This window comes from Acanthochromis polyacanthus, chromosome 10 (genome assembly GCF_021347895.1).
Source record: "Acanthochromis polyacanthus isolate Apoly-LR-REF ecotype Palm Island chromosome 10, KAUST_Apoly_ChrSc, whole genome shotgun sequence".
NCBI classification, from domain to species: domain Eukaryota; kingdom Metazoa; phylum Chordata; class Actinopteri; family Pomacentridae; genus Acanthochromis; species Acanthochromis polyacanthus.
In genome coordinates, this window is record NC_067122.1 from 5,963,637 (window position 1) to 5,985,782 (window position 22,146).

Here is a 22,146-nt window from a genome sequence, read left to right on the forward strand (position 1 = left end):
AAGAACTTCAAAGAGCTGCAGGAAAGGCAGGGGACCGGTCGCCTGGCGAACATCAGAGGACATCTCGAAATACTCCCAACATCAACTCAGCCTGAAAGTGTGCCAGAGCATGCGGTACGACTGAGAGTCAGTCAAGGGAAAAGCATGATGGGATTTTCCTGCTACAGTCAGTCCCACTTTTCACACCTAACTGGCTGGATGTGTCACAGCAGCGACTGTCAAACTGGAGGTCAAGAGGAGCTTTAGGGGAAAACAAGGTCACAAATATCTAATATGCCCCCATCCCTTCAGTTTCTGAAGCAAAATTTTTGCAGCTTTCTCGGGAATAATGCTGCAGCAACAGCCTGAGAAGTGAAACCAAAAACTGTGTGGTGTGGAAAGTTCACCTTTCTGCTCGGTTGCAGTTGGATTCCTCTCAACTTACGCCCACTTGCCACTCACACGGGGTGACAAGTAGGAGGTGTCTTTTTGGAGGAAGGTGTGAGCCAAAAAGGTTGTTTTGGTCTGAAACTCACAAGAATATGCAATGAAATTCAGGATTTTTAGTTCCATAACTGTGGTCAATGGCAGAGCAAATGATAAAGCCTCCATGTTTAGTTACGTGGACTGTGTCCTTTCTTCATAATACACACTGAATACAGTAGAACAGCTGCTTAGGAGATGACCAGCCTGAGCCTGTCCAGTAGTAACATAGTCTGTCTGCCAGCACCTATAAAGCTGAGTAAATAAGGTATTTTAATCAGATTTGTTTAATATGTACCTGAAGCCACACACTGTTATCGACAGTGCTATTTTTTCGTCTATACATTCTGAGATCCTGCAGAATCCCTGACCCTCTGGACTCCACACAGTATCTGGATGTTGTTTACTGTTGCCACATTTCTTTTTATTTTTACACTGCTGACTCATTTCCCCCTGCGATATAAAGTCCTGCACCTCTTTTGAAATGGCATCTCATGGTTCTCTCTGTTTTGACAGTTTTTTGGCTTTGATACTTCATTATTTCATTTTTTTAAACGTTAACACGTCAGTCAAACCCACCTGCAAGTTTCTACTTTTCCAATGCCGACATGGTAAAGGCTCACAACCTGCTTTGTGCAACAGCATAGGGAACTGTAAAAGTAAGATCTCACCTTAAAAAAGGAGCATCCATTAACGGTGAAATTAAATTTAATGACAAACACGAAACAAAGCCTTTTTCGTTTATAGGCGAGCTAGAAATGCGTCAAAATACTGAGAGGTCACAGAGGACATTGAGAGCGGAGGCTGATAATGCTGTTATTCATACTTTTTATTAAACTAAAAGTAATAGAACGCTGTATCACGAACAGCATTCTGCAAATTCATGAGAGTGAGAATTAATGTGGCCCCCCTTTATGAAAGGATGGGAAATGTTTTATTACCTCGTACCGCATCATATCAATGGACGGTTTTATGGAGCTGAAGAAAGAGAGATGCTGCAATTATTTAGCAGACTCTGATTCACTGTATGAATCAGCTCAGCTGTGTTTTATTACCAACTGTCATCTCACTTCCAGATGGGATAATGGCAAATAAATCAGGAAGTGGAACTCCATATGAGAGTTAGCAAAGTTAAAAGATATTTTGATGCTCACGTCTTTATTCATCTCTTCTGCCAGTCAGAGCTGTGCATTAAAGTCAGGCTGGCTTTGAAGTGGAGCAGTTTTAACTTTCCTTTGTGTTCACCAAGTCTGAGTGAATGTATAAAACATGAGCAACACCTGGTCTCTCACTGGAAATGTAATGATATCACAAGCGAATTCAAGGGTAAGATATGAAGCCATTCTGATTTTGCGAACCTCCACTGAGGACTCTTAAGCCTTGAAACAGAAGGTGGTAACTGGTTTATGAGGACACAGATGGTTTGGGATGTTGGCTCTACCATTCACAGGAATATTTTGAGGTACCTGCACTTTACCTCTGTAGTTTTTAATGAAAAAGAAAATATATTTTATTTTGTTTACACCTTTGCAAATTAACTTTGACTACATCAGAGTGTTTGACTTTGAAGGGAATTCCTGTAATGAAAGGAGCTCTGTATTAATTTTTATGTCATTTCTGGGCATGAGCCCAAAAAAGGGGTGATGCCTAAAAGGGGATTTAAACTATCAAAGGAAATGAAATATTAAATTAGGCTGCAGAATCTCCCACTTCAGGATTATATATTGGACTACTTCTGGATCCTATAAGCAGCATTTTAATACTGTAGCTGGTTGAGGTAATCCTTATGCTGCCAATTTTACACACTTTTGGAAAGTTAAGCTAAGTTTTTTTCCTTCCCAATAAAGTTATTTTTTGGCTCCTTCCCACCGTTGCTCATAGGGAAACACTGGATTGTTGAGTTCTCTGTTCCTCGTTTAAAATGAGTAAGATCTTTACCTTGCCATGTGACGTGCTATGAGATGACTTGTGACTCTGGCGCTTTATAAATATAATTGAATTGAATTGAATTAAGCTGTAATTTTATCGTCAAGGGATTAGTAACGACAATACATTAAGACCACTCACAGATGAAACAAATGGCACATATATGTCATAACAATAGTGGATATCTGTCAAAGTAGATGAAAGACATGCAGTACAACTAGACAGGCGTAAATACCTGCAACTCTGACAAACTGGAACCACTATTTGTTTCCAGTTTCAGGTAGCTTTAGCTTGCATTTTGGAAGAATTGAATTATCTGCTGTTAACATTTTGGTACCTGATACCACAGGACACCTTCAGAGATCTTTTACAGTCCATACTTTAGCGGTTTGATGCTATTTTGGTAGCACAAATAAACTCTGGCTCTCAAAAATGACATTTCTCTACAACCAAACTTCGTTCTAATGTCTTTTGTTTGTTTTTTTGTTTGTTTGAAAGGTAATCATGTGATATCTTAAGAAACGCTTCCTGTTTGAAGGATCCATATAGTTCACATAATTAGGTAGAATAACAGAATGGCAGCAGTAGTTGGCAACAAATTCACATCCAATGAGGGACCATCAGTCTTTGACTTTCCACGACATTTTCAGTCATTGTTTGTTCAGACTGAGGCATCTTTAGCTTTACGAAAACACTGTGCTTTGGCTGACACTTTGCATCATTGTTTGTGTTCAAATACACCCCGTTCATAACATGTCTGAAGCTTCTCCATCATTCTCTAGGTTACCAAGATGATGAGTCCAAACCCCTTTTGGCTAAAAAGGAGCGACAGTAAAGCAATAAAATAAATGGCAGCGATATATTGATTGAATTTGTGTAAAAGCAGAAAATACGTTTGCCTCAGAATCTAAATAAGAATGCAGTTTAGTTGCTAAAGAATGCAATTTTCTGACTGCACATGCAGGACCAAGAGCACATTAACCAGAACGTGTTATAATGTATCATCCGTGTATAGCTAAGTGCAACATTTCATCATAAATGTACCACAGAAGATGCACTAAGTAGTTTAGAACAGACGTTGAAGCGTCACAAAGCTAGAAGAGGTCAGAATTTAAGAATAGAAATTAATTTAAATGAGGTGGCAGATTTTTCACACTTCCATATGTAAACTTAAATATTTCATCTTCGTCTGAGCCCCGCAAAGCTCCACCGTCTTATTCTGCATGTTCGCGTTGTCTTAGCTCCTGCATGACAGCTCATGCCATGAGAAGGATTGGTATGAATTACATTTTCATATTTCACCCGCTCAAAGGGCCCCAAAGCCACACAAATGTAAGCCATGGGTGACGGCATGGAGGTTCCCATGTTTGAATAATGGTGCTAGTTATCATTGAAATCAGATTTACGCCACGTGATCGATGGTTATACTCCCAGAGTGGCAGGAGAGCACGAGGCGAGGGTGATTATGTGTAGCGGGAAGCCATGAATCCGTTGAGCTAATTCACAGACGGAGGCTCACCAAAGCCGACAGGAGGCGCAGAGGACTGAATCCTAATTTTTGATATTAACATTGAAGCAGGAGGTGAAGTTGGAGCTATAACCGTAACTGAGGGGTGAGGGGGAGCCAGAGCCTTGGGTCTTAGGGATCAATGTGTGCGCATAATGCTGACAATACGTACCCGAGGAGGATCCCAGCCAGCTCACTTCCAGGGGGGTTTTCGTGGTAATGCCTGTTTCGGGAGGTGACAGCAGCATCACAGTGCTCTCCAAAGCAGCTCCAGGCTTTGAGAAGATGACTCATGAAAGGTCATGCCACGATTTGTGATTCAATTTAGACTCTGTTTACCTTGGTGTATGCATCTCAGACTGGATTTTATATGATCCATCTATAACTCATCTAAAGCTAGTGGTTTATTAAAATCCATGCGGCGGAGAATTGCCTTCTCGCGGTGCCCCAATTCCTTCCTAATCAGGTAAACAAGTTGGTTAAAAATGGAAAAAGTTGTTGACCCACTTGAAGAACTTCCAACACTGAAAAAGTTAAGTGTGGAAAACTCTACAGCTTCTTTTCCTCGTCCAAAAGCTTGGTGAGTTTCAAATGCTGGAGGCTTAAATTTCTTAACTCTCTCTGCGTGGTTTAAGACTTTCAGTGGTGCTTTTAGGTGTATTTTAAATGAACATCAAGATGCCTTTCACTTTAGATCCAGCATTTAAACGCAGTGACTCTTTCAAGCAGATATGGATGTCATCATGGCAACGATCGGATCATTGATTTTTAGATGACAGGTCCGGAAATGATGCCCATAATCAGCTGAATTTTACTGCAGAGCTGAGCAGGGAGTAACATTAACATCTTTAACCATGTGGGAAACACTGTTATTGAAAATGCAAATGCAGGATTGATGGATTCTCCTGAACACAGCCAGATTAAACAAAAACACGTTTCTCATTGCAAGACACATTATATATTGGAAAGTTTTCCAATATGCAAGGATGTAATATAAATCTCTTGAGCAGGATGAAGTAAAGAAAAGCAGGAAGAGTTTCATGTTCATTTGCATACAGAGCAGCAACACTAATCAGTGGATTAGCTAACCTGTTAATTAGCTCTGCTGTGAATTAAGGCGTGTCAGAAGTCACATCCCAGGTACATAAAAAGTGTATAAATAGGACATGAAAATGCAGTGAATATTTTAAAGAGAATGTGTGATAAAATAAATTACCATCTTTGAGGCACAATTTTTAATGGCTCTGTCAAAAAACACTCAATATGTTCATACTTCATCTTATCCTCCTGACTTGTGACAAGAAAATGTAATTTTAAAATACACCAACTATTAATATCACGTTTGCTCCAATCAGAGTGATTTCTATTCAAACATATATTAACATCAAGCATCAAAACTGATCATGTGATGCCACAGGGATTTTTTTATCATCTGAAAAGTGAAAGAACAAATGCAGGATTTAAGTGAACAATCAATCATATTCTAAGCATTTGTCTAATTGGTTTGCTAGTCCATTCATTTATTATTTTTATTTGTCCCTTGTACTTTGATCTTGTTCTCTCAGAAGCGATTGTTCAGCTCCATAAAGAGTTTTTGCAATTTATTACCACATTTGACGTGCATTTAATTGCTTTGTTTCGCCAAATAACATAGAACTACAGATTGCATTTAGCCCCATTGCTTATTCGTTTCTCAGTAATAGTGGGCAGGTTATTTACCTACTTACTTTTTCATTGCTACATGATTTCATCTCCATATAACCAACTGTAATGAAGAGCTGGTGTAAGATAGTAACTCACAGATGAAAAGTTGCAGAGATGACTGACTGCAGCTGTGCTATTTTGTTTGCTGACAAAATGTTAATTTCTTACAATGCTGAGAGTAAAACTGAGGGAGGACTATTTCACAAAGAAATCCTCAATGGGAAGTTGAGGCACAGATGCTCGCGAAACAGCAGCTAACTAAGATGTGACGTAAAATCTCTGGCTTTATTTAGCAACAAGAGACCGTCAACCATCACTTATGTGATTGCTGCACAGAGTTTCTCAGTAGGGCTTTCAAACTGACGGCAAGTGTTGCTATATTTGCTGTGTCCCAGGTGCTGGTCTGCTGTGGTTGTCGACAGCTGGTATTTGTTTTGCATATGAAGCAGGTGCTATTTTTGGGGTTTACTTCACTGCCAATTATTGACTGAAGATGTGCAGTGAAAAATCAAAGTCTAGAAGGAACAGCACGGAGTAGCATTAAGGGTAAGAGGGCAGGCAACGAACACGGAAACCATCACACAAAAATGTGAAATGTTTGCTAAGCTAAATTAACGCATTACTGTTAACAGCAGAAAGAAGCTAATTAAAGACAAGCTGACTTGTTTGTAAAAGACCACGGATAGACACTTGGAAGATATCTTTCACGCTGTTTCATCAGACGGATGCTGGGTGAATTACTTCCAAGGCTGTTCATCAGGAACACTTGATTTAGCCCTTTGAACTGTCTAAAACAGAAGCTCGGGATCTGAACTCTAGGAGGAAATGGCAGGCGAAAGAAAGTAATTCCCATTATCATGGCATAAGCTGATGTTTTTCCCAACTAAAATGTGTTTAAAATGTTGTGTTTTAAGCTTATTAACTAAATAATAACCAATAAAACAACACAGATGTTTCATTAGTGAGAATTAAACCCAAACACTGACACATCCGTGCAGGAAGACTTTGCATAACTCCTTGCTCTAATACCTTTGTCTCTCACAGATGCAATTAATGAGCTGTGTGGCTCCCTCTATTCCGACATTTCCTTTATCGTAAACACATGCCACAATCAGAAAGTCAGACATAGCTACAAAAAAAAGAAGCCCTGGAGTAAGATTATGTCTTCAAAGTACTGTCTGATACCTTATTGATCCCCGTAGAAAGAAAGAGATTCTCCCATCCCTCGTCGACGTGGAGGTCAGGACCTGCCATGCCAGATCTATGATTCACGGAGCTTATAGAGGTTTATAGAGCGGGGCCCTTGAAGAAGTTAAATCTGCAGTAATTTGCTGAAGAATACTTAAGCGGAGCCACAGTAGAGGCTGAAACCTCGACTTGATGATGTAATCTGAGCGCAGTTATACAGTTTCATGGACGGTTCGTTAAACGTCCAACACAAGCCTTATAATTATCCCCAAGGCCCAATCATTTGATTTTCATTAAACAACAAAACAGTATAAAATGACAATAAAGCATTAATGAAATCACCATTTTAATTCCCTCTACTAACTGAAAAACTGATGATAAAGAAACGTTAACACCTTAAATGCCAGATTCAGCCATAATCATCTGACTCAACTGTTCAAATTTCACGTTTCCATTGCAAGTGATCAGTTCAGTGAAGCAGATACTTCTATATATGATTTTGTATTGATGTGAGTTGAAATATTTATCTCACTCCCTAAAGCTACATTTACTTTGGTCAGTGAGACGCCTCAGCTGAAGCACTTTCAATACTGAAATGAAGTCTTTATGTTGGTTCAGGGATTATAAACAGGCCCAGTTGCATTAATATTGCACTTTATACCTCCATACTTATTTATTCTTGCCTTTTCTTGTCTTCATTCTCAAACATGACTCAAAGCTAGCATATGAAAACATGCCCTTTGTTTTCATTATATAATGGGCTAAACAGTTTACCTAAAATGCATCAACGATTGTTTAGATCATTATTTGGGCAGAGGAAAAGAAAGTAATACATGATTCCAAAAACAAACAAACATGTGATTTGAATAAAAATAAGTGCTTAAATAAAGGGATACTATCAACAGTACATTAAATGACTCTTATTTTCACTCATTGGTTTATTTGCTTCTCTGGAAGTTTTACATATGTTGTGCTTTTCCTTTAAAGGTCCACTGTTGACAACATTTCATTGTTTCAAATCATAATTTCAATTTAAAATTAAGCTCTAGTGACCAGTAGTGCAGACCAACATCACAAACCTACCTAGCAGCATTGCCACAATATTATTTTTGCACATTTAAATGTAGATCTTCACTCTTTACGTTCTCTCTGTTGTGCTGACTCCTTGACTCTGTGGACTCTTTGATCTTGGTGGTGGAGTTTTCGCTCGCCGCCGCGTCACCTCCATGACTCATTACTGCAGTGACTCCGGGGTAATTGCTCATGAAGTTCTGCGATTGCACTCTGATCTCTGGCACGTGACCAAACGTGCCACCCCGAGGCGACTGAGCATGCTCCAACAGGGACAGCGCTCATCCGAAGAGGCAGAAGAAGTTATCAGACCTAAATTCGAACTACATACTACTTATCATAATAAGCCCCGAACACCATGATAAAAGTGAGTGCAGATGATATTACCCATGTGAGATTGTATTCACCAGGGTAGGAATTATTCCATTTTGGATTATTTCTGTCTTCATGTAATCCTCGATGACTATGATTTATGACTTGGACGGCTTACCAGGATTTGTCTCTTTCTCGATCAGACATTGTTCTTGGAAGATATATTAGTCATCTTACATAGTGCTGTGTGATCATACACTCGTTTAGGATTTTCATATCTACTGTACATTTTGATTTAGTATCTTATTTTCCTGCTTTATGGTGTTGTTTATCAAGCTGAATGTGCATCGTCTGCACATTTTATTAAGATAAAAGGCAAACTAAGAAGTCCGGAAGTAAAAGCTGGTGGTGTTGACCTGAATCCTGTGTGTGTGTGTGTGCGTGCGTGCGTGCGTGCGTGCGTGCGTGCGTGCGTGCGTGCGTGCGTGTGTGTGTACTTGTTTCTGCTATTCCGGTGGGGACTTTGACCTGACTATTTGCTATAAAGGTGGGGACTTGTCTTACGGTGGGGACCTAAAATGAGGTCCCCACGGGTGGCAACACCGTTTTCTTGGCCATATTGTTGTTAATAAAAAATGTAAAAGTGCAAAAACGTTTGTTTAGGGTTAGGCATTGATTTGGTGATGGTTAAGGTTAGGGTTAGGGTAAGGGTTAGGAGTTAGATATGAATGGGAGTCAATGGTAAGTCCCCACCGGTATAGAAAAACAAACATTTGTGTGTGTGTGTGTGTGTGTGTGTGTGTGTGTGTGTGTGTGTGTGTGTGTGTGTGTGTGTGTGTGTGTGTGTGTGTGTGTGTGTGTAGGTGCACGTGTGTGTGTGGATGGATGGTTTGCCTTGTCCTTGGTGCCAACCTCAGAGGTGATAAATGTGATCTGTCCCTGCTCGCTCATCGCCAAGGCCAGACTCTGTGAGGCTGTCTTCCAATGATAATGGTTGCAAACGGGTGATAAAGTACAGGAATCATGCACCTCAAGCCTCCTTTCCCCATGAGCCCCAGAGATTTACGGAGGTACTCCGCGGACGGGGGAGATGCACTTTATATCTCATGAGTGGGTTCTCTCCATTTTGCTTCTAGTGCATGAAAAATCATTTTGAGTTTTTACCCGGTTTCCCAAATCCTTCAGCCACTGACTTTGTCATACATTTTCACTTGCTCTGTCACTGAGGGTTCCTAGCTGTTGGTGCAACAAGACATTAGATTACTGCTGTCTTTACTTTAGCACAATTTTAAATCTTGGACATAATTTTGTTTGATTTGTGGGCTGAATTCAAAGTTAGTTTATACAATTAATTTGCACAAAAGACTAAATTTTCACAGAATGATAATCAAATCTGAATCTTTCTACAACAAAAACATGTTTTCTGTGAGTGTACATGTGATCTGGCATTACACAGCATAGCCATGCTTTCACTTCCTACTTAATATGTCTTGTGTCTGGATATTATCCAGGTGTGACAGACAGAACTTTTCTACAATTTCATTTAGCAGACACTTTTATCCAAAGCGATGTACATCTGAGAGTAGATACAACACAAGCAAGGATCTAGTCAGAAGAAAACAACCTGGAAAAGAGCCATAAAACAAGTTCAAATGTGACTTTTATTTAAAGTCTGCCCAGTATGCAAATTCTGAACAGTATACAGATTCACAGCATATCTGATCGCATCAGTCTTGGCTTTCCAAAGCTACATAAAAATCAGTCTCATGTAATTCCAGTGGTGATTTAGTGCGTCCTGATCGTAAACTGTATATAAAAGATGGATGTGGCTCTACATCTGAAAAGTAAACCTTAAGCAGGCGTGTCTTATAGCTGCATTATTTATAATAGCCAGCAGGGGGCAACTTTTCTGGTTGCTCAAAAAAGTCTAAATGTACTGTACATAGATTTATGAACAATCACCCTTTTTCTCACTTTTTACCTGACAAACCGCTTCATATCTGGTCTGTGTGCCTGGTTTCACATCTCCTACAATGCAGCATGAAGTTCATTCAGTAAATTATGATCCCATTCAGAGTAAAACAGGTGATAACGCAGGATATGTTTCAGGCTCACTGTCATGTTCAACGCATAGTGCATTGCTAGTGTACTTTGGTTCTTCAGTTACCATTACACCTGGTGTCAAAAGACCACGATGACAATGGCCAAATTCACAACAGTAGTGCACAACCCAACAGGTGGCGTCACAGTGGCTCTACAGTCCCAATGCATGGTATGTCGAACTAAGTACGCTAAATAATACGAGCACGTTCTACTACGTCTGCTTTTCTGACCATTCTGAGCCACAATCCTCTGCACAGAGGAGTCCAAGCTTAAGTTGCAAAGGCAGAAGATGCAAAGCTCAAGGCGCAATGTTATGACAAATTAGTGTGTCACAATTGTATATGTACATACTGCATACTGTGCTTTGTAAAGGCAGCTGAAAGGCAAAAAAAAGTATGTGATTAGGCAGCTGTAGAACATTTTCTCCCCGCATGTTTGACAGGGACACAATGTAATCTAATTGGCCTCGTAACTGTTTTTAACAAATGTAGTTACACTTCTGAGGTGGTTTGAGTAATAAGTACCTGTCACGAATGCTTTTTGGATACATTTCCTCATAGCTTTTTTTTTATGTCACACATCTCTAATATCCAAAAATCCAAATGGAGTCTAAATGTGTATTTATTTTACATCCAATGTACATTTGTTGTGATGAGATAACATGATTATAAATACTAAAGCAAAGTGCTAATACTATCTTGTGCTACATTTTCCAGTGAGGGTACTTTTTCTCACATTTTTCTGCTTTTAAATGAATAGAAAAACTGATCAAATGGAACAAAACACAGTGAAAGATATTACAAAAACAAAGCTTATTAGTGAAATGCTGTGACGTGATCCCTACTTTATAACCTTCCTTTTCAGTTTAGTCAGTTAATAATTTGCATTATCTTTTAAAAGTACAGCGTTCTATGCAAGACCACTTAAAGGGTCTCATCCGCATATGAATGTAAAAGGAATAAAAAGGAAGGTGCTCTGTAGCTTCCCCAAGGACACAGACTGCATTTAACCTGGCACTATTCCACCAGACTATAAAATAATCCTTCCCTGGTCAGCCTTGCAATAGAGAAGCAATCTTCTGTACTGAACACGGCTTTCTCCTCATCTCTTACCCAAAGTGTTGTTAAAGCTCTCCAAGGACAGCTGCGCTCCAAAGACCAGACCAGTCTCCCTGATAAAGTCAATAGTTAGGACGAGCACAGACAGTTCAGTGTGAAAAGTGACTCAGCGCTGCTTCAACAAAAGCTCTTCTCAAGGTCTGACACTGATAAAACTTTGTGTAGGTGTTGAAACACAGAACACAAATCTTTTAAAGCATCACGATGCAACCGTGACTTCTGCATGACCTTTAAGAAGTTGGCGTGATGTTTTGTCACTTTCTGAACACCTACATGTACACCCAATTGGTTCCTATACCTCCGAAACGCTGTTTTCATCCAGTCAAGGCCAATTTAAACCCTCCATAAACTGCATATGAGGTGATTACTGAATCCAAAAACGGCAAGTTCCACCTTCTACCTCGAATAAGTTCCATCGTGTCGTATAATGCCTCCTCTGCTGTTCACCATGAACGTTCACTGACCCAAAATGACCACTTTTGGGGATATCAGATGCAAACAGGTCCCTGAATACGTTTTCTTATGTTCAGCTGTTGCAAAGACGATGAGTTTAAAAGAATTAGTGCCACAAAAACAATAAAAAGACTCTCTCATATGACCTATTGTGTTCACAGCACCGAGCTGGGTGTTATGAAACATTACTGAAATGCTCCCATGGTGATTTTCCCAAATACTGAGATGGGAAGAATCTAAACAACTATATCAGATCAAATTTTAAATGAACATCAGCTATATCGAGAAACTTCTCCTGTAATTCATGCGTGGCAGACGACTGAGAAGTTACAACAACCTAAATGACAAACAGCTATGCATAGTCATCTGAACATATTCTCAGAGCATACATTTTAGCAAATTATTATCATTTTATGCTTTCAGCAGCCGCAGACTGGCATTAGCATCCATTAGACTTCAGCAGATGCTTTTATCCAGAGTGACATACATCTGAGTGTAGATACAACACAAGCAAGGATCTAGTCAGGAGAAAACAACCTGGATAAGAGCCATGAAACAAGTTCAAGTGTGACTTTCTGTCTGAATGTGAATGCGACACTGACTCAACTTTTAGCTCGATTTTGGTCTCCACCCACTCTGGAGAGAAATACCATTTCCTGCTGCATGCTAAATTTCATTCATCAGCAAAAAACAAGCAAAAGAGGAAACCCTGTGGAGCTGTTTTCCGTACACTGTTGTCTTGTGATTTGAAGCCACCTGCTGTATCTGCCAAGAGATTCAACCAGTGGAGGACACAGTGTTCTCAGTGTGTGTTCTCTATGCGTAGGGATACTGCCAGTAAGGTTGTCTTGGCGGTCTTTGCACTGGGATTTAGGACCACCTTCCCCCTCATCCAGGGGCAGGAGGCTGATGAAGGTGGTCTGCTCTGCTGGTGAGGACCGTGGGGATTGAAGCAGGGAGCCGGCGGTCGGTCGCTGTGGGACCGCTGAGGACTGGTGACAGATGGGAGAGCAGGAACACAGAGTCCTTGAGCTGGTCCCGCTGTTTCCTCTCTCCTATGCTATCACTTTTTTTTTCCTGCTGTATCTCCCGTTAGCTCTCTCTTTCTCGCAGCAGCCTTGCCTTTTCATTTCATTTTTCTTCCTTAATCTGTCTCTCCCTTTCTCCTCCTCTAGGCTCATCTTTCTTTATCTCTCAGTTCTCCCTTGGGTCTCTTCCTCTTCACTGTTCTCTAGTATGGATTTCTCAATTTATCAACTTTTCTTTGTTCCCCTTCACTGTCCTTTCTTTCTTTTCCATCTAATATTCCTCTTTTTTTCTTTCTTAAATGTACCGTGTTTCTTTTGTGCTCTTTTTTCATTGCTGATCATTTTGTGTACCACTCTCAGCTCTTTTATCTGTCTTTGTCGCAGATTTTTGTCTATTATTCTGAAATGTCTTTGCTCCCATTTTCTACATCAATCTGTAATTTGCTGGAGTGGAAATAATCTTAGTCACACCTTCCCTTGGTATTTTTTTTTCTCTTTTCATTCTTAGCCCTCTGTTCCTTTTCTTCCCCCGTCTGTCCTTCTTCGGGAGCCTTGAGGCTCCACAGGGAGCACTCCTCATGTGGTCCAACCCAGTCCGTCAGCACGAAGCACACAGCGAACACACACAGACTCACACAGACACACAATGGAAATGCTCGTGAAGCTCAAATGAACCTAGAGGACATGCACTCGATCTTACTTTAAAAGAGCATAGAAACAAGTGCACAGACACCATATGCACAAACACACCGAGGGAATTAGGAGCTGTACATTTTGTTCCCACTCTGCAGACTTTCATGCACACACAGACACACACACACACACACACGCACACAAAGCCTGCCAAACAAAAGTCAACACTCATGTTTTCTCTGCAGTCTGATGCAGGCCTTCAGTAACCGTACACAGTCTAATCCACCTCTCACCCAGACATCTATAACTTCCCAACTTCTCCATGGTCGCTTTTCGTTTAATTCTCCCTACCAAGCTTCAAAATGACTCCCCAGGCCTCAACTGACCTATAAAGTCCTTCAAAGGCTGTAATGAGTTAACACACATAAATAGCTCTCCACATTCCCAGCACTGATGTCACGAAGCAGATTTGATACTATCGTGTGGTGTATTTCAGTTCAGTTTAACCCAGTTTCATCTACATAGTGCAAATTCAGAACGTGTCGTCTCAGCACTTATTGCAGTGAGATGCAGACCTTACAAATTATAAACAGACAACCCAACAATCCAAAGCTGATTTTGGATTCCTATGAATGATGGTGGGAAGAAACGCAGCAGCTTAAAACTGAAATGGTTTAAGACACCCCAGGGTCATAACTGAAGTTGGTCAGCGTGCCAGACTGATCTCATCTGTTGAAGGGCTTTGTGCAGACATTCATGGTCCTCAGAGGATGAAGAGCCCTGACTTTTTATGTTTTGTTTTCAGCGAGACTTCTCATCAGTTAGTGAATGGATTGCCATGATATCCATGAAGCCCAGAGGACAAATCCTGATGACCACTGTGACTTCCTGAATCCAGAGAGTTGACAATGTTGGGTCAGAATGAATGTCTTCACTGGCGGATAAAATATTTTTTTTTTGTGAACGTTATTAGCAGGTGAAATGTTCATTTTGTCCAGAACTTTGGTTTATCTAAAAAAAGTTGAGATTTTTCATTGTAGCTGCTAGAAGGACAGCAACATAGCTCATGTTCATTATGAAAGGCATGAAATATTGAGCTTGATGGTGTTATTGTACATTGCTGACCTATAATAATTTTGATAAACTCTTTGAATTCCTCTTAATTGACTGAATTGTAGGTAGATTAGAATATTTGGTTGAGCCTTTTTGACATTTTTGCCTGTTGGATAGACACAGTAGAGATGGACAGTATGTAAAGGTTTGGTGGCCAGTCTGGTTGAGTCAAGGCCTTGAATTGGAGGATTCTGTTGGGGTCTCCCCTGTTCCTCAGGTTTATGCAGAAAGAATAGGAAGTAAAGCAAAATGGCCAACTAAATGTGAGTTATGTAGTTCCACTGCCATTTGTGCTGAGGAACATGGATCACCTTTTTATAAGACAGTCTGAGCAGAAAGTTTCAGCTTTCTGTCGTTAAGATAAACAATCATGAGCCTTATTCTGAACCCCTGTACAACTGATGCCAACTGGATACTGATGGAGAATGATAATAACCCCGATCTCTATTTAAGGTGGATCCATTGAATATAATTGGTCTCCTTGATCTTCCCCTGGCTGTCCACTCTGTCCTCATTGATTGTTGACTCCTGTCCAGTTTATTCCAGGACCTGTTCTGGTCTATCATTCACATTTACCTTATGTTCACTCAGTCTGGTCCAATCTGTTCCAACATTGCTCCCCACAGCCATTAAAGGCATTAGAGGAGATTTAATTTCCTACGACTTTGAACGTAGCATGTGCATGCGCACATACAACCTCTCCCTCACCCCCTCTAACCTCCCCCTCTTAACATTTACGAAGAAACGCCCCCCTCCAGAAACTTGCGTAGCACTTGTGAAGTTTTCTTTTATGGCTGGGTCCCCCTGGATCTTTATCTGCCATTATGTAAAAAAAGATGAGCAAAACAAGTCGCCAGCTAACTACGAAGCTATACCAAAGCAACACATACACAAAACACGTAAGTCCAAGGCGTACGTAATCTACGTAACTCGGCCTGAGCCGGAAGATTTTTGATTGACAGGAAAGGGAGCAAACCAAACGCCTCGGTCCGAGCGCAATGATTGGCTGATGTTTTTCAGGTCCTGCCATGTCCACAGTTATTTTTTTAATTTTTAATTTTTTTAGAAACCATTCATACAAGTCCACTAAAGGTCAGTATATTCATTTTATGTGAATCAGACAAATTAAACAAACAAAAAAACATCCTCCATAATGCCTTTAAAAGTGATGGCATGAAGCGCTGCTGTCTTCCTCTCTGGAGGTCTTATCTTCGGAGAAAAAGGGGAACAAGGGGGCAGCAAAGACGTTGAAGTGTTTAATAGTTTCAGGAAGATGTGTTAGGTTCTTGTACTTTGCAAATTAGATGTGCAGGAAGCATTGTTTTGATCATATCACAGTGAGCATTAATCATGTCTTGTGGCAGGAAATTTAGCTCTCCAGTTGTCTTGTCCTGACTCTGAAAGCAAACAAGGGGTTACCTTATGTGTATCTCTAAAACACTGTGGTATGCAGTGAAATATTCATTTCGTCTCCTAATTAGGTACTTTAGACCATGTTTCAGTGTTTTTCTAAGCGTAGCCGAGCTCTTACTCTGGAGCTTTCTCGTGTAGCGCTCCTAGACTCCACAGCTGGCAGCGTTTGATGACACCGAGGCTTTTGGGAACAACAACTGTCTCAGACTTCTACACAGCAGCTTTGTCACAATCAGACGAGCTAATTAGCCTTGAGCATCTAGATTAGTCATGTGGAGGTTTGGGAGAGGCAAATGTAAAAAAAAAAAAACAGCAGCATATGGAAAGACAGAGAAATTCAGTAACCAAGAGGTAAAAAGCAGCAGACCGGATAAGAGACTGTCTCAAATAAAAGTTGGCTTATACAAAAAAACTACCCACTTTTTGTGAAAATTTGTGAACTAGACCAGCCACTGGACTAATTTATCCTTCAGTGAAGAACTTTTTTAATGAGAGTATGGTGGTGGTTGCAGCGTATTTACTTCCTTCATTTATCGTAACTGTAGGAGGAGATATGTAACAACATTATATCCGCAGTGTGATCTGATTTTACAGAGTTTGCTTGCATTTAAGAGGATTTCAGTATCAGAGGCAGTGCAAATGAGAAGGTGAGAACAGCTCTGATGACAAGAATGTGGGAAGATATATCTAATAAAGTATAATCTGAAACAAAGTAAGCATGTGTTCTGTATTTTAATTCGTTGCTGCAGACTCTAAACTTTAGCAAGTTTTCATTTCCTTTCTCTTCAAAAAGGAATATATTACCCCTCGAGTGATGAAGGATATCCATCCTCAGAGTCTACTCAGCTTCTGTAAATATACTACTACATCTACAAGATTTGGAAAATCTCCCCTCAAGCTGCCGGCAAGAAAGTTGGAGAGAAAGTTTACGGCCCCATTCAGCAGTTCTGCTCCATCCCGGGGCAAAACACAGGGAAAAGAGAAACCCTCTTTAAGACATATTCTTATGAGTGTGATGAAGTAATTCTGCAAGATTCAGAACTCTTTATAATTGCATGGAAAGATGTCATTAATAATGAAACCAGCAGCGTTCCTTCCTGCCTGTAAGAAAAACATTTGATTGTCCAGAGAACAAAGAGTTTAGAAGAAAAGCCAAGGCAGCATTTTATCAATCACATCATGCTTTGATGTAGTATGGAGATGAGACTAATCTGAAGCCACCACTTGAATTTGATAGCAAAACATCAAAATATTTATATGTTATAGATCAAGTCCAAAGCTACAGCAGGTATGGTGAAGCTCATAGCTTATTTATTAACAACAGAAATAGGCTATAGCATCTAACGCAACTCTTTCTTGGCAACTGCTTCCAGACAGTTTCTGTGGGGGTAGATTTAGGACATTAGAGCTTTATCATTTCATACTTTTACCACAGTGTGAAGAGGTGGGGGGTGGGGGTGGGGATTATTTTCACATTATGGCAACAATTTTTAACCAACATGTCTCATTTGCACACAAAAAAATCCTTAATAACTGCTACTTACATGAGCAAGACTGAACTTGGATGTTCACTGACTTCACTGATTATGTGTTGTATAAATGGATGTTATATAATAAACATAATAGTAAAGAACAAGCACAAAGAGATGATAAGATGATGAGATGTTTGAAATGGGGAATTGATTATTGCTGACGGCATTTAATTTGGACTGGATTAGTCTCACTGCACCTCAGTGTCATTCCGCTATTGAGCAAAAAACACCTTTTTTTAAAAAACAATCACAGTCATTGTTGGTGAAGCTAAGATGACAGCTTTGGTGTTCCACAATATCCATCCATCATCTATACACCGCTTAATCCTTATTATAGTCCTGGGGGGGAATGGAGTCTATCCCAGCTAATTCAGGGTGAAGGCAGAGGACACCTGGACAGGTGACCAGTCTATCACAGGACTACATATAGAGACAAACAATTACAGTCACATTCACACCTACGGATAATTTAGAATCACCAATTAACCTCAACACATTTTTGGACTGTGGGAGGAAGCCGGAGAACCTGGAGAAAACCATGCATGCACAGGGAGAACATGCAAACTCCATGCAGAAAGATCCCAGGAAGGCCAGGATGCGAACCAGAGATCTTCTAGCTGCAAGGTGAAAGTGCTAACCAACCAAGCCACTGTACAGCCCACTCCAGAACATTAAACTTAAAATTTTTAGTGTGTTAGGTTGCTGTCAGAGGTAGTTGTTGCTGTTTCCCACAGTGAAATAAATTTTTAAAAAATGGTAAAACACAGACACTGAAAGGTCTGTAACAATGAGTCATACTGAGATAGCGTGTTAGGCTGCTAGCTCTAGATAGTGCAGATCATTTTACTGTACATGTGGCGTTAGCATTACAAACTCTCAAGATGTATGAGCATAATATATCTTTAAAATGACAGCATTGTCTGTTAGACATTAATTAGCTGTCATCCGGCTCCATATGAAGAAAGACTAGGGGCCTGTCCTGGTACATCAGCACGGCAAGTTCAAACTTCTGACAAGAACCTCAAGGTCACCAATGTCTCATCAATTTTGCTGCTAAAGCAGATGGCTGTGTCTTGGAGTTTTTCCTCGGGAGAGCCCACAAGGCAAGCACCCTAATGGAGAGAGGGAGTGGGTTGAGCTGAGGGCAAAGGGGGAGATAGCTAGACATATTTCAAATTTACCCGGTGTGGTCCAAGAGGTCCAGTTCTCATTAAAATCAATTTCTTTCCTGCGAGTTGGAAGTGAGCACAGAGTCACGGGTTCAGGATTTTCATCGGACCACTGTTGGAGCGCTGGCTTGTTTCCAGCCACTGAGCTGGAAAGAAGAGTTGATGCCTCTGGAGTGAGAACACACAGGCAGAGCGGCGTGTACAGGAAATGTGCAAAAGCACTGCAGAAGCAGCTCGACGTTCAGCGTGACAACCGGGATTAGTCTGTGCAACTTCCTGAGTTGAACCATAGCCTTTCATGTAGTTACCACTTACAGGGTAATAGCAGGTTTTGTTGTTAAGAGTTTAGCTCAGAATATAATGAAATGTTTTGTTAAGTCTAAGGCCATGTAGCTGGTAGTCTAAAGGAGAATACCTGGGTCTTGAGGTGTTTATGTTTAACTGAATGCTATTAGACCATTAAAATAAAGCATCAATGCCTGAATGAAGGTCGTAGCAGAAAGATTTGAAGATGTGTTTTTCTAGAGAGATGAATGTTATGGCAGAAAGACATTAAAGCAGTTTGCTCAGGCACAGAAAACAGGACTGAAGGACTCTGACTCTGTTGTTACTCAGGAGTGAATGTGCAATGCAGCATATGGCTTTGTCATTTCAGTTTTGACAGCTGTGGCAGTGTCAGTGGTGACCACACACAAGCACGAGCAAGACATTTTTTAAAAAGTAATCTTTCCTTGTATAACATCTGCACATGGTAGCTGCAGTGTCTTTACTGTAAGGGCACGTACACCCTGCAACCTACATGTTCCTGGACTAGAAATGGATGTAAATGGCAGAGTAATTCCCATGAGTGCAGGGATAGAAGAGGGTTGGTCATGTAGTGACATATGAAGCCTGTCAGTTGATGCTTGTAACAGAAATCAGATGCTCCACACAGTCAGGAGTAGCAGTCAAGACAGAGCAGCATGTCAGCGCCTGCCACAGCTTTAGCAGTGCCACTGTAGGAAAAAATAATAAATAAGAAGTCCTTCACAATATTTCGAAAATCTGGCAGCTAGCATGCCAAAATAATATGTTAAAAAAAATAAACAAGCAAGAAAAAAAACACTGGAATACTGTAATAATCAAAAACTACAAATATTTGTAAAAATAATCCTCTTTAGCTGATTTACATTTAAATACAGTAAAATATCTGAATTGTATGATGTTGTTAAAGAAGTAATTACCATTTGTAAAAATACAGATTTTTGATTTGGACATTACTTACAGTTTTAGCCTGTTTTTAAGGGGTTAGCATGTAAATTATTACAATTTCCTGTTATTTTATTAGGTATTATTTCTAATTTAGGAAAAATCTGTAAATTATTGACTTATTGATTTACTTTATAGTTGACTTAAATGCAGTAAAATGTCTTCTTTTTGAGTGAATGTTGTAAAAGTAGTAACTACCATTTGTAGAAAAAAAATAAATTTTTCAAGATTTAAAGGTGATTTAAATGCAGTAAAATATTGTAATTTCAAGGTCACACATTGTAAAAGGAATAATTGCCATTTGTAAAAAAAAAAAAAGAGACTTTTATTTGGATATTATTTACAATTTTAGCCTGTTTTTTTTAAAGGGTTAACATGTACATTTTTGTGGTTTTATTAGTTATTATTTCTAATTTAACAAAACAGGCAAAATCTGTATTGAAAAAAATAAAAAGACAGGATATTTTGTAAAATTTCAGAGCATTTTTTAAATAGTGCAGGAAGTCTTCCATAGATATCTTCATCATGCATCTCTCCAGACTTTTTAAGCTATCCTAAAATTCAGAATCCAATACTGACATGCAGTATAACCACCATCAATAAGAGCTTTAATATTAACATTTAAGATATGAATCGATGCAATTCATGTAGGATATTTGCAATAATCAGCGTTCAAATTAAACAGATAATGAACACAACAATCAGACCTTCACCAAGCATCTGAAAAGACAGAGGATTTAATCCTTTGACTCTGTGCTTGATGTCTTGTTTAGCATATCTAACAAGTGCAGACATGAGATGAGATCAGCAGCAGAATGAGCCTCAATGTCCGTTTGTTCTGGTTCTTTCAACAGCACTCCAGGCTTTTTGTTCTCGGGTCTTAACTCTTAGTCCAAGTGGGCGCCTTTCGTGAGGATGTAAAGTCCTGTTGGAGATAGCAAAGGCCAAAGTGAGCAGCACGAAGGCAATCAAGAGAATTGCTAATAATTCATCGCAGCGTCTTTTATCTCAGGCTCTTGTTCGTGGCGCTCACCTCTTGTTCCCTCTGTTGTCACGAGCTTTTGTCTTTGGCTCAGTCGAGGGCAGATTGTGCTGCTCTTTCACTGGTCTGAAAGAGGATTGAAATACGAAGCAATATGAGCTGAATTATCCAAATCTTTGACGTACTACTGTGCACATCAAATGCTGAAATCCATTTGCTGAAATTACCGCAGAATCGTTGGTGTCACTCCTTAAAAGATCTGACATCTGTTTCGTTTCACACTTTGCTCTGTCGCTCTCTCTCCGACAACAGGGGCCACCAAAGACATGGGGAAGATGCTCGGTGGCGAGGAGGAGAAGGACCCTGATGCTCAGAAAAAGGAGGAAGAACGGCAAGAAGCGCTGAGGCAACAGGAAGAGGAGAGGAAGGCCAAATATGCAAAAATGGAGGCAGAGAGAGAAAACATCCGACAGGGCATCAGGGACAAGGTAAAGACTTTTCAGCACTTGCAGAGTCGCACAACTTACTCAGATTAATACTGAGGACAAGTTTGTTTCATACCTCAAAATGCTAACTACATTTCCAAAATGAGCAGAGACAATCATTTCTACCATAATGAGCTGCTGTGGAATCTTACTGGGTCAAATAAACACACAAACCGTCTTCCACAGTCACTTGTAGTTGTGCACTAATCAACATTGTCTGCTACAAATAATAGTCTTATACCACAAATTTGTACCAGATTATATATTTTGAATCAAATCTAATGCTGTCTGGGTTCTATTTTTTTCCATGAAAAACTGCACATTTGTGACCTGCTGATGTTTTTCATTGGTTTTCCTGTAATATTACCTCTTTACCACCTGTTTAAATCAAATTAAGGCTCTTGCTTTAGTCTCCAACCTGAGAAAACCAACAGTTTTTTCAGCTGCTAAATGCTGCACTTTAATGTTTAACTAGTCTTTAACCCTGTCTGCCATTTGGTGTTGGGAATGGATAATGTTCTATTGGTGAACCAGAGTTTTCTTGCAGAAAAGGAATTGCCTGCTGGAAATAAAGCAAGTGAGAGCAATTTGAAAACAGACCAAGAAACCAGAGACTACATGTATAGATGAACCCTCCTTTATTGTATAGTTTACTTTAAATGGGACTATTCCTCATAAATTACCATCATGTTGCGTCCA

The 22,146-nt window shown here is 39.9% G+C and overlaps 1 protein-coding gene and 1 long non-coding RNA gene across 5 annotated transcripts in view; both read left to right on the top strand.

The window, feature by feature from the left end:
• Positions 1-22,146, top strand: part of LOC127535740 (uncharacterized) — a 511,585-nt gene that overhangs the window by 478,998 nt on the left and 10,441 nt on the right. The gene's annotated exons all lie outside the window — the stretch shown is intronic.
• LOC110951665 (complexin-2-like) overlaps positions 1-22,146 on the top strand; it is a 71,540-nt gene that overhangs the window by 39,684 nt on the left and 9,710 nt on the right. For all 4 annotated transcript variants that reach the window (XM_022194843.2, XM_022194844.2, XM_051954357.1 and 1 more), the window contains exon 3: positions 21,275-21,450. In XM_022194843.2, coding sequence (XP_022050535.1) covers positions 21,275-21,450 — 176 coding nt within the window. The remainder of the gene's footprint in view (positions 1-21,274; positions 21,451-22,146) is intronic.